Consider the following 20,247-nt stretch of genomic DNA (forward strand, 5'->3'; position numbering starts at 1 on the left):
CTAAAAATTTTAGTGATAGACAACACTATGTAAACCACAGTTCCAAATGAATCTCTAGTGTTGTTCAACTATAAGTCCTTTACATACAGACCCCGTCTACTAGAAATCTACCACCCTACTTACATTCCTGTAGCACTTGAAGCCATTGAGAATAAGATTGTATTCCTTTATGCTTTAAAACATTGCTTTTACGCAGGTTTTCAGACCCCCCTACTGTCAGAGGTGTAACAAGTGTGCTTTGTACAAAGGTGGTCTTGTTTATGGAGAGCATAACATCTAGCTGGGTAGCAAGACAGTCCAGTCAGGTTTTGGTACTGTACAGAAATACAGCTAAACCAATTTGTTTTTAAAGAATTCTCTGTTGATACATTAATTACCTTAAGGATTTTGTTTGTTTGGGATTTTACCAGTTTCAAGTTAAAGTGAGTCATTCAACTTGAATACAGTGTTTCTCTGTTCATTTTGTACTGTCAGAATGTATGCTCTTTAACAATCACTATTGAATTTCTCATTAACTTCATCTCAGCTATGTAATTTTTTACACATTAAGTCCTAAGAAAATGCCCCTTTTACTCACAATATATGTAAACATTCTGGTGTTAAAACATGCTATTGTTTGCAGAAAATAACTTAATAGCCCAAGTTTCCTAATATTTAAGAGATGCTCATGCCTAATTTTCTCTCCTGCTTACAAGCATTTGTTTTCCTTCCTATAGTGACTGTAGTGGCCCAGACCAGTTACGTCCAACTTAAATGGCAAAAAAACCCCAGAGTAACCAAGAACTCGGTACTGGAATTTACTGCTTTTCTTACAAGAATTCAAGTTACACATAGCAAGTCTATCCGTGAACTCCTTATGTATTTAAGCTTAATGGGCACCATTTGACTCAAGCTCTGCCTTTTACTTGATGTTGACTTTTCATACGCAAAAGAACCAACCTTCCACTTGCATGTTTAGAAATCTTAAGGTACAGGAGTTGTAAATTAGTACACTGAGGAATGACACACCATGAAAGTAGTTACAAAAATAAGTGCATTAAGAGAAAGCCAAGACAAATCTGTATTTTTCTTAAATTGAATTGGTGGTTGGGAAGTTACTAGTGTCTGTCTGCTCCTATGCTGTCTCTACAGAGGTTGGTTCATGCTCACAAAGATTGCTCCAAACACCAGTGTCAGTCTTGAGAACAGACACAAACACCATCTTCAAAACAGCTGCCTACACACTGTGCAGTTATGGGTGCCCTAGTGGTAGTAGAGTGTATGTCTAGATTATGGCAAGTAAACTAGGTTCTAGTTTACATTCAACAATTTAAAGAAAAGAGAGAGACTACAGAACATTGACAACATGATACATTGTGCATAACACAGGACTTCACAACAACTACAGCTTCACCTGTGGGAGACATTGAGATGTCTGGTAAATGCATAGTCTGGTTTACCATCTTCAGAAGTCTGGCAGAGATTCATCACTTTGAACAGCTGAGATTATTGCTGTTCTACAAGGCAAGCATTTGCCTTTCAAGATAGTGGCTAAGTGGAATAAAGGGTAGTCGTAGCACCCCATTTCAGATGGCTTCTGTCATGGAAGGTTCAGGAGTTGGTTGTTTAAATTGTTACACTGTTGCTCTGAACTTGTGCAAGTTCGTGGTACCTGAACCATACTGTAGTCCTGATCCTGCGAACAGGAGTCCAACAAAGCTTTCAGAAAAATCTTCCTGCTAATCTCTTAATGAGAAGACAGTGTCAGAATCTTTTTTTTTTTTTTTTTTTTAAACCAAAAAGTTAAGAACACAACCAGGATAGTGTTTCAGCCTGGTCACCAACAGTGTAAGCTAGAAATTTCATTTAGGAGGCCCAGGAAAATCATACTGCATAACATCTGAGGACTGTCTACATTGCAGTAAAAAGGTGCCAGAATAGGCACACGGGTAAGCTGCAGCATGGGCCATTTTTCATCCTTCCCATGTTCTGTCAAGGTAAGTTAGCTCCTCTTGAAACTAGGCTGGGGGTTTCTCTACTGCATTGCTCAGGGGAGAGATCCATCTTTGATGGAGCGCTCTCTCACCTACCACCAATCCACACATACTGTTGCTGTAGCGTGACTACAAGTTCGCCAGCTTCAAAGTTACTGCACTTATTGCTAGCTGGTTTCAATTTATCATCGGTAGGAAGGACAGAGTTACTGCGGAGGTCAAGCTGCTGTAAAACAAGATTTAAGATTATTTTTTTCACCACTGAAACAGTACTAAAACTTCACAAGAAAATACTACTTCATTTAGGCCCTTATTGAAGCCTTGAGAAGATAATCGAAACATTCTCAGATCACTTTGCTGTCATCACTGCTGCATTTTATATGAAGAGGTGACTAAATTGCATCATGAGCCTCCTTTGTTCACAACCTCTGTCGTTCTTCACCTTGCTCAGCTAAGTGGTTCTTCAGATCTTCAGGGTTTTTAACTAATTAGGAAAAAAGATACAGAAATATCTTTAAGAGACAGAAGTGATAGTTCTTCATCTAGAAAACAATCTAGAACACAGCAAGAGAAATTCTGAAAGGGCTGTTAAGCAGTGTATAGTATATATAGTAAAGTTACAGATACTGTCCCCACCACACACTAAATAGTAGCATCAGTGATGCTACACAGAAAATAGGTCACACTGTCAACACGAAGGAAAGCTCAAAGAACAAACAGGTATTAGCCAGCTATATCTGCTACTGGATACCATTCAAAATATAATCTTAAAATTTTCAGCATGTGGTACTTTTATTTTTTTTCCCTTTTTTTACCATTTTCAATCCCTGCAAGTGCTGCTTGCTTGTCTGTTTCTGATTCAGCTTCATTCTCATCTAAATTGTAATTGACATCCTTGTCCTGGTTCAGTGCTTCATGTTCCTGTTTGTCTGTAAAAATGTTAAAATTAGTTATTTTATGCTATATCATAAGGTCATCTGCACAAGAAACAGTAACTGAAACAAATCTTCCACAGCATTTGCTGCTGAATGAATCGCTGTTTAGGTTTTCATATTATTTTTCCTTTTGAACTTAAACTTCAGAGCAGCTTGTGCTGTAAGTCTTGTCTAAAGAATGAAATAGAAGACAGAATCTTTTGGGATTTGGAAAGTGTAGTAAAATTCAGTCAGCATTCAGATGGACAGAAAGGAAAAGCATTAAACAATTCAGAATACATTAAAAGACAGCCTAAGACAAAGTAAAACCTGAAGCCAATGCTGAAAACTTGACTACAGCGTTGCTTTTGAATGTATTATCACCACTGCTAAAACATATCTCAGCTTCCCCCCTTCTGGTTTTACTTTGTCCACCAAGCAGAAAGCTGTGAATACAGCATAAAAACCAGAGTATTTTATGATGTGCTAGCTTGACACAAAAGTGCTTTTCTCTAAGGGATTTTCTTCACACAGTGATTAACTCAAATTTCAAGCAACTTTTATTAACTATCTTAAGATTTCTTTAAATAGAGTTCAGAAGTAAAAGGAAACACTATTTCAGATTGCCAAACTACTACCCGAATTTTTCAGTTAACCAGCCAGAAAAAAATAAAATGGCACAGAGGTATAAGCACACCCAGGTTAAGAGAGATCGGAGTCTGGTTTCAAACATTCTCAAGCCAAGCCCTCCAATTAGTAACTAGCTTAGAAACAGGCTTGAAAGTTTTTAGCCTTATGTTGTCCACCATCAGACCACCATATTCAATAGACTTTTACAGGTCTTACTTACAAAGTAAGGTATATGTCTGTTGAACAATCATGCATGAAGAACACCCTGCTAGTCTTCTAGCTCATAAAAACTGACCTCTCACAGGCTACACAGCAGTTTTTTCTTGCACTAATTGCTGGATGGTTTTTTTACCTAATCTTTCTGCTATTTATTTCTGCTAAAATGGAAGCAGTTTAGGTAATTCACATCTTCCCATCTCTTTGGGGGACAGTCTGCTCTGGCCAGCATATTTTTGAAGCAGCTGGAAAAATACTACTTTAGCAATGTCAATGAGATTGTTGATAACTTCACAGGGATAAATAGTGTTAACATAATTACCCATGATTCTATGAATGCATTTAATAGAAAAGCATAAACAGTATTTTTTGCGGGCATCAATTCCTGCTCTGACTGCCATAAGGCTTCCTCTTGATTGCTCTGTCTGAGCTGCTGGGTCCAACTGAGATCAAGTTCCTCAAAACAGACAGAGGGATGTCTAGATTCTGGTCAAGTTTAGGCACGACATCAATACTCTGCCGCTCAGTGCTGTGGAGACATGTGGTTCAGGATCACATGTGGTAGATTCCACAAACTAGCACATTTGTAGCATCTGATCTGCAGTTTTGTAGACTCATAGTAATAAATTTTAGATACCTGAAATCTTAGGTCAAGTTTTATGCATGCTAGCTTATTTTGAAGCCAGGATAAATAGCATTTATGCACTGACACTATTAAAAAAAAGACTATCTGCAAAACATCAATATGTGATTCCTCTCTACTCATCAAAGCTTTCGATGGTTAACATTTCATCCTTTTCCAATGCACCATACTCTTACAAAGCTTCAATACCAAAAAGTTTCAGGACTAATTTCCCCAAATGCCTTGTACAGGCAACAGAGAGAAAGACAGGAAGGCTGCTATGGTGATGCAGAAGAACCCAGCCCGGTTGCACAAACAGAAGCCTCGATCTTTACCCACAGACCGTAGAAGACTGCTGGGGACTTTTACATCTCACACTAACCTTTGTGAAACCTTATTCCTGTTATTCGTTAAACCTGTTCTGCATTTCCCTTTCTTTAAGGTTCTTAACAGTATGTGACATGCTACTAACCAGCCTTTTCAGGGGGTGAGTCATCCTGCTTAGCATCGTAATTCAGGAGCTGCTCCCTCTCAATTTCCTCACTGGCAGCCTGCTCTGCTGCCGGCTGTAACGCATCTTGCCCAGCTACATGTTTCTCATCTTCAGATGGATTCAGCTCCTTCTCTGACTCTGGCAGTATCTCCTTATGAGCTGGAGGAGCATTGAGTGAATCCTGTGGATTTTTCAGTTCACTAGAAATCTTCTCCTCTTCTGCCTTAGGCTCCTGTTTTCTGTCAGCTAAGCCATTGATTGTTTCTGTAAATAAAAACAATTCCAAGTAAAAAAACCTGATGCCTTTCAGTGGTGATAAAATTTAAAACCTTTAATAAAGACTGCTTTATGTTTCTAATTATTGTTTTTCTCTGAAAGAATAACATTCAACCACATCAGTTCCGAAGAGAAAGACAAATACAACCACTATGTTTTCCCTACTCCAAACAGCTAAAGGATGAGACTTGTAGAGTCTACTGCAGTATTGTTTACTGTCAAGAGAGTCACGCTTCTGCCTACTTAAAGTTTTGTATATGCAGTTAATACATGCAGGTGAAACAGAGCAGTTTAAATAAAAATTGCAGTGTGCTATATAAGCATCAGGTTTCTGTGATGCTTATGAAATGTGTTACATTTCATTACTAACAGTAAAACTGATTTGGTGTTCAAAAGTAGCTCAGGACAAAGCAGTCACGTGAGCAGATTTGCAAAAAAATCAAGGTTGTTCTTATTTTTAAACACAAAGTAGAAGCACAGGAAGGTTATTACTTTTAGCAGACATTACCATATCTTTTTTCCTCTACATCCGTATTTGTAACTAAAAAAATAACAATAAAATTTATAACAATAAAATATAAAGAGGTTATCCTCAATTGCTAAAATGGCATTCTCTCAAATGAGAGTTGCATACTCCCAAGACTGTAATTTAAGATAGCATGTAAGAATAATTAAACAGGAAACTGAATTTCTATCACATACAGTACTATGCGAGACTGATGCACTGGGATACATCCATTCACACTGACGGATGGTTTCTAGAGCTTAGTGCCAAAAGCAACTATTAGGGTAACTAATCTGATCTGCGTACCATTTCCCTTACTTGCATTTCCCTCAGTGACAACACATGGAAAGCATGGATGTGTGTTTGTTTAAAGCCTAACTTTCAGCTTTTCCATAGGGTGGAGCAGCAGGCTAGATGTGTCAAACTTAGTAAGAAAACATGCTTGAAAATCATTGCTTCCAAGAGTAGATATTTTCTCCATATCAAATGAGGAAAAAGATTCCAGAATGATAAATATTTTTATTTTCCTTTACGTGCAACATGTCAGTTATAAGAAAACTGAACCAGCAGAAATGCTAGTAATAAAAATCCTTGAATAGCTAGAATCCTCTCCATAGCTCGAATACTGATTATAGTTCAGTCTACTGGTGTTACTCTTTCCATTTTAATCTTGTGTATAAAAATGGTTTTTAAATGCTCAAATTAAAGTACAAATGTTCTTAACTCATTGCAAGTAAGACAGTGATTTCCACCTCACCTTTAGCCTGCACTGGGTCTATCTTTTTTACCGTAGGTACTGCTATAGGTACATCTTCATCGTGTTTCTGCTGTTCCAAGTCAGTCTGCTTGAATTCGGTTTGCTTCAATGCTGACAGCTGAACATTAGTCTATAAAGTGAATGTACACAGATAAGCATTTGGCTGTATAACTACTCCTGGCTTTGGAAAGGGAAGTGGAAGTTAGATGAGAATTCAGTAGGAGCAAAAATTCCCAACACACTCAGAAATATTTGGATTTAAACGTTTATTGGTGACAGAACTACCACACAATCTTGAATATAAAGTGATGTTTCTGTTTGACAGCACAACACATGGGGAGAACTTAACACACTTTCTTTAATCAAATTGCAGCTAATGATGAGGTTACTGTTCTTGGTTAGTGTTTCAGAAGAAACACTACCTGTTATTCCAGAGGGTCACAGAACTGTAACACCACACATTTCTCCACTGTTGTCCTGCTACCGTGTCAGGGTCAGAAGAGCGAAAAAAACAGATGGCATCAACTACTGCTAGTAATCTACAGGTAAACTCATTTTGAGCATAATAAGACTTCAATTAAGCAAGCCTGACCAGAACTGGTCTAAAACTATGCTGAATGCAGGATTAAGAGAAGAAGAATGTAAATCAACCAGCTGAACAACAGTATCTGTTTAACATGACTGACCTTACTTAAGAAGGTATTAAATACTGGTACTAGACTCCTTTCAGCATCTGACCTGCTTAAAGATTAATGGCTAGATATACACCACCTTGAAGATTTTCCAATTCAGCAATTAAAATTTTATGTACAACTTTTATTCATATTAGCATTTAATTGGCTGAGGGCTATGCCAATTCAGTTCACACAAACACTGAAGCTCGTGCTGCGCTATACCAACTTCAGCGAAAAAAAAAAACAGATTGTTATGAAACTGTTTGTTCTATGGGCATTTTTGGTTGGGTTGTTGTTTTGTTTTGTTTAAAAAAAATCAAAAGACATAAAGAAAGAACAAGCATACAGAGATTTAGGGACATAAGTCTTCTTATATCTGGCACTATACAAATCAATACAAAACCTTACGGCATAGAAAGTCATAGAGTCAACAGAAAGTTTTCTGTTATGATTGTTGGTAAGACCGTAGCTACCCATTGTTCTAAGTAGGTCAATAACACACTAGGTTGTCAAGTGTTCACACAGTCATTTGGAAAAACGTCTGCAGAAAGAAGTGGTTAAATAACCAAAAAAGCCAAAGTCATAGAGGATTTTTAGGACGTTACTTGGCTGTTTTGGAAATGTTTAAGCTCAAAGCTAGGCAGAAGTAAAGACCCTGTTAGGTCAACACCATGAAGTCCAATATCAGCAACAAACAACCTAGCACTAATTCTTATGAAAGCTTGAAAAAGCAAGTATTACCATAGAATATTTGGTCATGGCAGTAAAGAAATTCAGAAGAACTCCATCTTCCTTCAGTCACTAAAACAAAAATGCTGTATTTAAAAATGCTTCTGCTTTATAAATAATTCAGCCTCTCAAGGTCACTCTCTACAGTAGAAATAATCAGAAACTGAATTTAAGACCATTTTTCACTTTGTGCTGGGCATGAATTCTTCTGTAAAAATACTGAGCCGTCACTTAATAGCAAGAAATTACATCTTAATTAAATATGCAAAAGCCCTTAACTTGTATTATGTTAGATTTCTAGCTGAGTAGTTTTTAATGACAGTGTCAAATAAATTAAGATAGTGTATGCTGAAATTTTTTTAAAGATAAAAAGATAGTAACTGGAACATGCTGTATACTCCTCAACTGGGAAGTGTACATCATTCCTTAAAATACAGAGCTGTAAGGAAATGCATATTTATTAATCAACCAACACTCTGTTTTCCTTCTCTATTTTATTTTAACTCTGACCTTTCTATTACATAAGCATGTATATCCCACAAACAGGAATTATTCCAGTTAAAACCACTGGCTACAAACAGAGTCACCTTTACTAATGATAAATAATTCAGCTTTTGTACAAGCAAAAAGTTGCCATCTTTGGGCAAATAAGTAACTGAGAAGGTTAGAGCTTGGCATAAAAAATGCTGTCACAGATACTAGGAAATACAAGCAGACAAAAATATATTTAGGCTGTAGCTGTATTAGTGGTTATCTCCTCTGGGACCATCCTTTCTATAGATTAAAAGGAGAATGGACAACCTGCCCTGCCTAACCTGCTGCCTACTTTGAGTAAAGGTTGCCTCCAGCTATGGGACTTGTTGCAGGAGACTGAAATTGCCCTGCAGAGGGGGCTTCAGCCAAACTCCTCAGGTTTCTTTTGGGATGATTTCCCTTCCAAACTGGAAATGGTAAAAAAGAAATCAAGCCTCCCCCCAAACAACAGCATCTCGTACAAGTAATGTAAACGAAAATCTGCTGCAAAGCAAAACTAAAAATTAAGTTGACCACCTCTATGATGTGAGTCCCCACGTCAACTTTCCAAATAGTATGTTACATTGTGACATTAAACAAGATACATTTGTTTGACAAACAAATGTATCATCTGCAAATGATGGGCTTTTATTTGCTTTTTACTATATATTTACTGTTTTTACATTTCATTTACTTATTTGATGCTGTTGATAAAAATTATTGACAAACGAGCTTTTACTTTTTTTTTTTTTTAAGGGACAACTGGCTAGCATTTCCTGTCTGTAGTGCTTCCTTCATCTTGCAGCTCTCATACAATGCATGTTCCCAGGACAAAAGGTCACAAATTTGTGCAGCTCTCTCTCCCACCTTTTACATAAAGCACTGGATACAGACTGGAACCATTACCTGAACACCTAGCGGTGTCTGGGCAGATGTTTCAGCCATTTTTCTCCCACCCATTTCCAGCTATTTACAAAACCCAGCTTCAGCTCTCATTGCTTTAACCTTTCCACTTCTGAAGTCACCAAATTATTTCTTCTAGCAGCCTTTTCCCAGCCAAAGAGGAAACAGTGTATCCCACCAAAACCCCAGTGCTTTTGCAATGAGACTTGGCCACCCAGGTATGGGGGAAAGAGCCCATTCCAACCACATGTAAAAACATAACTTCTGTAACCGGTTCCCATAGCCCTGAAGAAAGGGTGACTTTGGTACACAGAAATAAATCAGTTGCCTTCTCACCCAAGAGCTTCATTGTGTATTTCCAGGGCCATCTGCACCAACCTTAACCAATTAAGTCCTATCCCTGACCAAATCCTGCTTCACTGAAGAAGCATAACAATTCACATGCGAAGACAACAGGATGATCTGAAATTTCCTTTTCTCAGAATTTCCTCATGCCCTCTGCACTCAAGGAAGAAAGAGTCAGCTGGCACGCAGCCACCCCATGCGGCAAGCCTGCCCTGTCCTAGTGAGCCTTCTCATGTCATGTACAGCAATGCGTTTCGTGGTTCTTTGACTCAGAATATCCAAATGCAAACAGCTAAAAACACTTGATCTTCTCCTCGCTCCCACAGTAAAAGGCCAAAATTAGGATTTATGTGAAATTCATAGCTGATGGACCTCAAAGACCCTTGGACTATCGTATCATATTCAAGGCTTGCTGCTATTCTGAAATGATTCACAATTTATCCCCACACACAAAGCAACTAAGCCCTTTAATAAAGTCAAAAGGAGTTGTAAATCAAAGCTCAGCAGCGTAAATATTCTTTAATCTGCTCCACACAATTCCCAGCATGACCTCTCAAACTCTGCGCATCTCAGAAACACAGTGATTTGGAGTATCCTACAGGACCTCTGCCTCGATCTGTCCTTGATATCACTCTATTTCCCATATATAAGAAACATTCCACAAATGTGAAGGAAGGCAGTGCAAAACCTAATGAGATGAGCTAATGTTAGTTGGAGACAGCAGAAAGGTGGAAACCCCCTTAAGAATCACAAATAAAAGGTTTTTAAGAAGCTACCTAGACCATACCTGGCTATTTTTTTTTGAATCTTCTGAGAAGTCTTTGTTTTCTTTGATTTGTGGTACATTACTACCCTTTCTTGTAAGCTCACTTATCCTTTCTTCACATTGTTCTTTTAATTCTTTCATCTGGTTGACGCACTGTGACCTGGAGAAAACATGAACAAATGAACAGTTGTTAACTTTCATCCACACTCTTCTAAAACGTTATTTTGTAAAATTATTTATTTCCTTTTTTTTTCCATTTTATCACTTTCTTGGTTTTATTATCTGTGCTTACATTTGAGAAGTCAGCAGGAAAAAATGCGGTGTTAACTAAAGTCCTAAGGACAAACTCATGGTGCAGGCAGTCCAAGTTCTACTGGAAGAAATTAAACTGCTTTTGTTATAACACCTCAACAAGCTACTTGAATTCTCTTGTCTTTCGCTAACCAGTCAATTTTAGTTAAGTCAAAATCAATTTTGATCCCTGAAGCATTTCTACTATGGTACCAGAAATGCATATGTGGACTTTAGCTAGGAAGAGGAAACAGCAAGGTCCTAGTTGAAATAAAAAAAAGGTGTAAGCTGCTGCTAGCAGGCTGAACACCCTTTCTCAGTATTTTGCCAAAGTGCAGTACTGCAAGATGTAATAAAACATATGCCTGACCAACCTAGTGACCTGCTTGCACAACTTAGTGGTGGTCTATGATGGAGTCACTACATCACTGCACAAGGGAAGAGCTACAGATGTCATCTATCTGGACTTCTGTAAGGCCTCTGACACAGTCCCACACAACATCCTTCTCTATAAATTGGAGAGATATGGATTCGATGGGTGGACTGGTCAGTGGAGGAGGAACTGGTTGGTCAGCAGTATCCAGAGGGTAGCGGTCAACGGCTCAACATCCAGATTGAGGTCAGATTGTGGTGACGTGGTCAGAAGTCCGTACTGGGACCAGTCCTGTTTAATCTTCACCAATGACATAGTGAGATTAAGTGCACCCTCTGCAAGTTTGCAGGACACCAACCCGACTGGCGTGGTCAGCATGCCTGAGGGATGCCATCCAGAGGGACCTGGACAAGCTTGAGAAGTAGGCCCAAGTGAGCCTCATGAGGTTCAACAAGGCCAAGTGCAAGGCCCTGCAGCCGGGTCGGGGCAACCTCAGGCACAAATGCAGGCTGGGAGGTGAAGGGACTGAGAGCAGCCCAGCTGAGAAGGACCTGGGGGTGCTGGTGGTTGAAAAGCTAGACATCAGCTGGCAAAGTGCGCTCACAGCCCAGAAAGCCAACGGCATCCTGGGCCGCATCCAAAGAAGCGTGGCCAGCAGGGCGAGGGAGGTGATTCTCCCCCTCTACTCCACTCCTGCTGAGAACCCAACTGCAGTGCTGCGTCCAGCTCTGGAGCCCTCAGCACAGGAGAGACATGGACTAGTTGGAGCGAGTCCAGAGGAGGGCCACGAAGCGGATCAGAGGCGTGGAGCACCTCTCCTCTCCTATGAATACAGGCTGAGAGAGTTGGGGCTGTTCAGCCTGGAGAAAAGAAGGCTCCGGGGAGACCTCACTGCGGCCTTTCCATACCTAAAGGGGGCTTATAAGAAAGATGGGGACAGATTTTTTAACAGAGCTTGTTGCCATACGACACGGGGTAGTGGTTTTACAAGACAAGGAGGTAGATTCAGATGAGATACAAGGAAACATTTTTAACAATGAGGGTGGTGAAGCACTAGAACAGGTTGCCCAGAGAGGTGGTCGATGCCCCATGCCTGGAAACATTCAAGGCCAGGTTGGATGAGGCTCTGAGCAACCTGATCTAGTTGGAGATGTCCCTGCTGCTTGCAGGGAGGTTGGACTAGATGGCCTTTAAAGGTCCCTTCCAACCCAAACTATTCTGTGATTCTATGACATGCTACAGAAATGGAGTTCATCAGTAGCTATTTTAAGTTCCAAAAGGAATATTTCCTAAAGATGCAAGTGTAGTGTGTCTTTTATATACTTTTAATAGTTACATAGAGCCATTAGTTCCTTTAGCTTCACGACATAGGGGTCTTTTGTTTGCAGTTCTGTAGCCTGCCTTTCCCTCACAGCTCAGTAACCTCTAGGCAAACCCTAGGCTGTTGTGGCAGTGTTTCTCCTGAAGCTGCCAGGGGAGTGTTTTCCCCCTTGGTGGCTGTGCTGAGGATCTTGTGCAAAACCCAGGAGTGTTGTCAAGCTGGGTTTCTCATGGGAAGTGACTGCCATCAGGGCAAGGTCACCCTTTCTCCCTCACTCTCTTCATAACCTGTTTTAAAACTTATTGTTTATATTAGAGGAAGAACAAGGCCTAGTGAATAACAAGGCAGACAAGCACTATTCCATAAAACACATGCAGAAGGCTGGGAAACCAGACATCATACGAGTCCAAGTATGCTTTGATCCCACCGTGAACAGGAACAATGCATTAGTGGGTTTCAGCGTATCCTCATGAGAAGTGCTAGAGGAAAATTTTGTGAAAAATAATCATTGTCATCAGCACCTACTGCACTGGAGAGTGTGCCCAAGGGAGCGGCTTGGCTGGGGACCACACTGCTTCTCTTCCCTGCTGGCCCCAGTGGTAAAGGAGTTTTGTTGGGGTTTTTAACTCTTGTTTCCTTTCTCTTTCTCTCCTTTCTTTTTTTTTCCCTGCTCTAAGGTGACTTTGAGTTCAATGTACATCATCAGCTACAGACCCTGCAAATACACCTTTCTGCATGCAAAACCTCTCTCGGCATCCGGTGGACAACACAATCAAAACACTGCAAGTTTTACCTTCCTCTCATGAAGACAGAAGGGGGATGAATTTCTCAGCCTAGCTCTGGCAGAGTGTCAAGACCTCTGGCACAACAGCAGCTGGTTCAGGCAGACATGCTCCAGCTTCTCAAGTTGCAAATAAGCTACTACCTAACCCAGAGGAATTCTCAGAGCACGTGCCCTCTAGGACAGCAAGTCACTCAATTGTACTTTCATCCTTCTCTAACCCCACCACACCTTTTTAAAAACCAAAAAATCTGTTCTGTAGTTCACACCCAGAAAGAAAGAGGAGCAGTAAACAGATATACTGTGAACAGGCAAATTAATCACCTTTATGAGCTGACAAATTAATCACCTTTATTATTGCTTCCTCTCCACTGAGTACTATTTTAAAGTCAGATTTTGCTAATACTAATACATGGAAAAGTCATCAAAATAAGCAGTGCTTTGTAAGTCAGTGAACATCAAAGACAAGACAGCAACATAGACTTAAGTTATGCACACATTCCCTAATTTCTAGGAAATAAAAGGATATCCGAATTGCCTGCACTTATCTGTACGCTTGAAAAAGATGCAGTGTACAGACAACCTGAAGTTGGAGATAGAGCAACCTTTCATAAATGCTCTTTCATGCCACACTGCACAGGAAAATAAGGCTCATTTAACATCCATGACAAATCCTCATAATTTTTAATTTCTTATTTGTGATGGAATTTTGCAGCTTTGAACACTTTACATACGCATACAACAACTTCTGAAACACAAGAACAGCACTAGTTTCTCCACCTCATCCCATCAACATGACACACTTCAACTGTGAAAAAAAAGAGTTCCTAAATTCAGTCTCTAGCATATTTTCTCCCTTACAAGATTAAATAGAATTAGTCTCTGTGATAATAAGCTCATCTGTGCACATTCAAAGAAGCCCAAGTAATGCCCTCCCCAGCTGCTTCCAGGCCCATCACAGGAGCCATCAGCCATCCAAGGCTCACCTCCATGAGCCCAAAGGAGCACAGAGGCACAAGGCCAGTAAGGAGCCTAAATGACAGACTCAGAAGATGGGACACTCTCTCCAGACCACCCCACAGCCCCAGGGCTCTCTCAGGTCAGCCTCAGCCCTTGTGTCCAGGCATAAAACTCATCAAGATGAATCAAAAGGACCAAGGCAATTCTTGCCCAGATTGGGGAACACATTATGAGATGCAGGGGTAGAACATGTCAGGATTGCACAAGCTGTATTATGGGATCAAAGGCAGGGAAAGAGATGGATCTCTGGTAGGAACAAGCATGAGAAAAGAGAGAGGTAAGGGGACAAACAAAATCCGTCACACATAAACACGTTGCTGGTCAGTGTGCTTCTCTGGCCTTGCCCTGCACAGTCTGTCCATTTCCTACTAAATGCCTTTTTAACTCTTTCCTGGAAGAGAGACTCTCTATCCAGTGTGTGTACGTCTGTCTACAGGGGTGTGAGTGCAGCAACTGGAGTCAGACTGGAGAGGGAAGGCGGCACACGGGTGGTGCAGGGACTGGTGCCAGCCAGTGCATATGCAAATGAGCACGTTTTGCAGTAGCAGACCTCCACCCTCAGGGGAGTGGGATGGGGCTACTGGTGTCATTCATGCTCATGTGAGTGATTGTGTGTCTGGGTTAACATGTGTATCTGGCCACATAAAGGCATGCTCTGTGTCCACAGGAACGCACGTGCAGCCTCTCCCCTCTCGGGCTGCTGGATTTGCTGCCCTCACCAACTCCATGAGAAACAGAGCACCTTTGTCCTCCAGGAGCATATATCATCAGCTCCTTTCATCCCTGCCAAAAAAAAAAATTACTCGTGTGCTCACACTCTTACACTTGCTGCAAATACCAAACTAATTATTAAAATTTTTACAGGTAGTAAAATGCCTAATAAAGCAGCTACGCAACAAACAAAGCTCCTAGGAATCAAAATGCATCTGAATATTGAAATATCTTCAAAAGATCAGTCCAGAGGCTTCCATTTCTTTCTAGCTGCTGCAGCAGAGAAGGGTCAGTGCTGCCAGTCAGCCTTTGCTGAACCAGCAATACTGCAAGCAGACGGCACTGGGCACAGTGTGCACCAAGGGTATCTTGGTAAGTCAACTGTTGAGGATTGTGCACTCCTTTCCACACAATACCAGTAAGTTCGCATAGCTCCCGAGATCCGTATCAGCTTGATGACACACAGCTTCTCATCAGGTACTCCTGTATCTTAGTTCTTAAACTTCTTCAGAGTTTAGCCTCTTTGTGTTTCAATTTCCTCCCCAATTCTTAAATGAGAATATTGCTGCCTTTCTCTTCCTGCAATGGAAGTAAGATCAAAGGCGTGGGAGAAGACTGCGGATACCGAGATGCCAAGTGTTGCAAGGTCTGTGCTCTTCTCCAGGATAAGCTGGGAGCAATTTTAGAAGATCTGTCAGGTGTTACTTTCTCCTTAAAACTGTACATTTACTAACAGTGCTATAGCTATCACAAGAATACTCTGAGTTAGAATGAAGTCACCTACAACTCTGGAAACCATCGTTTAGAAAGAACATACTTACAGGTCATATGAGAACTTCCTCTGAAGGTTAGTCTGGTTCTTCTGAAACCAGTAAACATCCAGTTGTAACTTTCCATATTCTGTCTGTAACTCTTTCAAGTGTTCTGATCAAAACAGGATTAAAACATACATTAAAATACAGACACACATATATACCTGCATATATCACAACAGAAGTATCAAACAACAGAATGACAGTAAGCACGCTAACTCCATCCATCTGTTATGCTTATGCTACATTTTGTATACAAATACATAGATAATTTTTTAATGAATAAATTCAAAGATATACAGGACTGGGTAAGAATAGCTGTTCAGCCTAACATTCACAAAAGCAGTGTAATACAGATATTTTTTACCTCCTTTTCTTCATAAGGAATATTCTAACTTGTTTGCAAACCCTTGCTCTGCTAGGTTTCAGCCCAAGAAATCTTTAGGTCTATGAAATACTAATTACACAGTACGAAATCGCATTCGTGTTTATTAGCCATCTAAAGACAAGCTTACAATGCTTCCTGAATAATATGCAATTTACAGTTATGTTCCTCAAAACCAGAGTATCTTATGATTTAGAGTTTTCTTCCTGATAGAAAGCTCTGTGTAAGGGCACCAGAAGGCACCACAACATATTTATCTGTTTATAGAACCTTGGATCCACACCACAGACTTTCTCAGGAATAAATTGCTAACAATTTTAAAGCACCACCATAAACAGAAATTAATTAGACCACGTTTTCTTATTTCATATAGGAGTCTGTGAATTCCCCTAGTGCTAAAATGCACTACTGACACCCCAAAGGGAGGAATGCAAAAATACACTGCAAAAGGTAGAATGAAGAATCATAGAATCATAGAATCATAGAATGATTAGAGTTGGAGGGCACCTTCAAAGGTCATCTAGTCCAACCCCCCTGCAAGGAGCAGGGACATCCCTGACTAGATCAGGTTGCTCAGAGCCTCATCCAGCCTGGCCTTGAACGTCTCCAGGGATGGAAACCTCTCTGGGCAACCTGTTCCAGTGTTCTACAACCCTCCTTGTAAAAAACTTTTTCCTAATATCCAATCTAAATCTACCTCCCTCTATTTTAAAACCATTACCCCTCGTCCTATTACAACAGGCCCTACTGAACAGCCTCTCCCCATCTTTCTTGTAGGCCCCCTTTAGGTACTGGAAGACCACTATCAGGTCTCCCTGGAGCCTCCTCTTCTCCAGGCTGAACAGCCCCAACTCTCTCAGCCTCTCCTCATAAGAGAGGTGCTCCAGCCCTTTTATCATCTTCGTGGCCCTTCTCTGGACCTTCTCCAACTGGTCCATGTCCTCCTTGTGTTGGGGGCTCCAGAACTGGACACAGTACTCCAGGTGGGGTCTCACCAGGGCAGAGTAGAGGGGGAGAATCACCTCTCTCAACCTGCTGGCCACGCTTCTCTTGATGCAACCCAGGATGCAGTTGGCCTTCTGGGCTGCAAGGGTGCATTGCCTGCTCATGTTGAGCTACTCGTCCACCAGCACTCCCAAGTCCTTCTCCTCAGGGCTGCTCTCAATCCATTCCCCGCCCAGCCTGTATTTGTGCCTGGACCTTGCACTTGGCCTGGCTGAACTTCATGAGGTTGGCACAGGCCCACTTCTCCAGCCTGTCAAGGTCCCTCTGGATGGCATCCCTCCCTTCCAGCGAGTCGACGGCACCACACAGCTTGGTGTCATCGGCAAACTTGCTGAGGGTGCACTCTATCCCGCTGTCCATTTCGCCGACAAAGACGTTGAACAGGGCCGGCCCCAACACGGACCCCTGAGGGACGCCACTCGTGACCAGTCTCCACATGGACATTGAGCCGTTAACCACCACTCTCTGAGTGCGGCCATCCAGCCAACTCCTTATCCACCGAGTGGTCCGTCCATCAAACCCATGTCTCTCTAGTTTAGAGAGAAGGATGTCGTGCAGGAGTGTCAAAAGCTTTGCACAAGTCCAGGCAGATGATATCCGTTGCTCGTCCCTTGTCCACCGATGCTGTCACCCCGTCATAGAAGGCCACCAAATTGGTCAAGCACGATCTGCCCTTGGTGACGCCATGTTGGCTGTCACCAACCACCTCCTTGCTCTCTATGTGCCTTAGCATGGTTTCCAGGAGAATCTGCTCCATGACCATAAATACATTAACAATAAACATAGAAGCTAGTTCTATTTCTTATTATTTTATATTATAAGGGTCACGTGTACTACATCAACACTAGATGGACAAATCCTTCTACCACTGAGGCAGATCAGTTTGACACTTCACTGGCAGATGCCAGATCTAAGTCACTGCAGCTCCTGCATTGTCCCCATGACTTGAACAAAGGCAGCATTCTCAGAAGACATCAGGAAAATGCAAGTCTTAAAAACAGAGGGTTTAAAAAACAATACGAGAGATGCAGAGGGGTATTACAACGTACCTCGTAGGCTCTGGATCAATCGTTCATTTACTGTGATGTTACTCATCAGCGCCATCTGGAAGGAGCAAAACAGAAAACAATATTTTAATTGCAAAGGACCTGTGTTACCATTAATATTACAAACACCAACCAAATCAAAGCACTTGTAATAAGATCTTTTATTTGCAAAATGCTGGGCTACAGCCAAACACAAAACCTTTCAGCTGTTCTACAGATTTACTATTAAAACAACAAACACTCATTTTAACCCAGATTTCCCAGTAAATGGAGCGGGGGAAGATCACTGCACTTAAGTAGAAAGAGAAGGAATTTTAAGAGTTTACTACTAAAATCCCTCGCTGCCGTATTCTGCTTCAATCTCAAGATGGCAGTCACAGTCAGATTTACTGTATCTGTACCTTGAAGGAAGAACACCGGGTAGCACAGCTTGCTACCGACTACTGTCTCACCAGGGAATCAATACAATTGCGTTCAGGCATGCTGGGATGAGCTATGAAAGCATAAGGCAGAAAGCATAAAGGAACACTATGAAAGTAACATAAAGCCCTTGCATTGTATCACTTTTCTACCTATCCTGTCCCTCACTTTGATAAGAAAGTCCCTCACTTTGCTCTCTCTCTCATTCTGAAGAGGCAGTCAACATAGGACATGTTTTGTCCATTCTTTCATCAATCCTTCTACACCAACCCATTATATACATATGCCCCAAAACACCTGAACATTGACAGAACTAAGGCAACACTAAATGAAATTAATTCCTGTAAGCCAGATGACGGGATAATTCAGATTTACATTTAACGAAGTTTGGTGCAGAAGAGTCTTCTTAAGACTCATTGACCCTTCACAAACAATCCAGTCCAATCTTAAGAGCATATTTCTTAACACTTCACTGCCAATTTCCTCGTTATCCTGCTCCCAGGAAACCTCAGTGTTCTGCAGGGGTCCCAGATCAGAGTACATCAAGTTCCCAGTTTTCCAAAGTTTCTACTCAAGTACTGATGTCTACGTATGTCCACACTACTTCAACGCAAAGAAACACCTGCATCCAATTCTGCCTACCCAAGTCACCCTGAAACACTGACAATGCTATCCATGCCTTTTTTCATGAAAACTATGGTAGTAAGTACTGGTTGATTTCAAAAACCAAAGTGTCCCATCAATTTGAGTCACAGAGAACATAGCAGAGGGTAGATTTGTCTATTGTTCAGATGTTAGAGTCCCATTTCAAAGAGGTGGACATTTACATGTTGCTGAAGAGGTATCCACTTTCAACCTAATTAAAGAAATATTCTTACACCATTCTATACATAGAGTCAGTCTGTGAACACCACTGCGAAACCTCAAAAGCAAAGGCCTTGCTCCTTTGTTAAAAAGGAAAAAAATATGAATAACAACATATACTTAGGATTGTTTAATATCTCTCCTCCTTTCTTATAAGGCAGGTAAAAAAAAGGGTCCAGATTTGTTTTCACGGGTATACTGGGAAAAGGAAGTTAATGTTTTGATGGAAAAACTAAGTTTTGCTAATGTGTGAGGTTGTTCCATGACTATTACCTTCAGGCTTTCCAGCATCGGCCATTACCAGAAACTGTCAATGGACTAGAAAAATCAGGATGACATGGTAATTTCATGCTAGAATCATAGAATAGTTAGAGTTGGAAGAGACCTTTAAAGGTCATCTAGTCCAAGCCACCTGCAAGGAGCAGGGACATCTCCCACCAGATCAGGTTGCTCAGTCTCATCCAACTTGGCCTTGAATGTTTCAAGGGATGGGGCATCCACCACCTCTCTGGGCAACCTGTTCCAGTGTTCTACCACCTTCATAGTATGAAAATTTTTTCTTACATCAAATCTGAACCTGCTTCCTTCTATTTTAAAACCACTACTCCTCATCCTGTCAAAACAGACCCTGCTAAATAGTTTCTCCTCATCTTTCCTGTACGCCCCCTTTAGGTACTGGAAGGCCATTAGAAGGTCTCCCCAGAGCCTTCTCTTCTGCAGGCTGAACAGCCCCAACTCTCTCAGCCTGTCCTCATAGGAGAGGTGCTCCAGCCCTCTGACCATCTCTCTCGCCCTCCTCTGGAGCCAATCCTTCTTATGTTGGGGGCTCCAGAGCTCGATGCAGTACTGCAGCTGGGGTCTCAGGAGAGTGGAGCAGAGGGACAGAATCACCTCCCTTGACC

At 41.2% G+C, this 20,247-nt stretch overlaps 1 protein-coding gene across 3 annotated transcripts in view; it reads right to left on the bottom strand.

The window, feature by feature from the left end:
- Window positions 1-5: 5 nt before the first annotated feature.
- GOLM1 (golgi membrane protein 1) overlaps window positions 6-20,247 on the bottom strand; it is a 37,668-nt gene continuing 17,426 nt past the window's right edge. For all 3 annotated transcript variants that reach the window (XM_086771147.1, XM_086771148.1, XM_086771149.1), the window contains exons 4-10: window positions 18,065-18,119; window positions 15,635-15,737; window positions 10,338-10,476; window positions 6,387-6,516; window positions 4,828-5,112; window positions 2,789-2,902; window positions 6-2,457 (exon numbers count right to left, since the gene is read on the bottom strand). In XM_086771147.1, the coding sequence (XP_086627273.1) occupies window positions 2,393-2,457; window positions 2,789-2,902; window positions 4,828-5,112; window positions 6,387-6,516; window positions 10,338-10,476; window positions 15,635-15,737; window positions 18,065-18,119 (891 nt within the window). In that variant the 3' untranslated portion in view covers window positions 6-2,392. The remainder of the gene's footprint in view (window positions 2,458-2,788; window positions 2,903-4,827; window positions 5,113-6,386; window positions 6,517-10,337; window positions 10,477-15,634; window positions 15,738-18,064; window positions 18,120-20,247) is intronic.

Source organism: Chlamydotis macqueenii, chromosome Z (genome assembly GCF_036417535.1).
Source record: "Chlamydotis macqueenii isolate bChlMac1 chromosome Z, bChlMac1.mat, whole genome shotgun sequence".
Lineage (NCBI taxonomy): Eukaryota > Metazoa > Chordata > Aves > Otidiformes > Otididae > Chlamydotis > Chlamydotis macqueenii.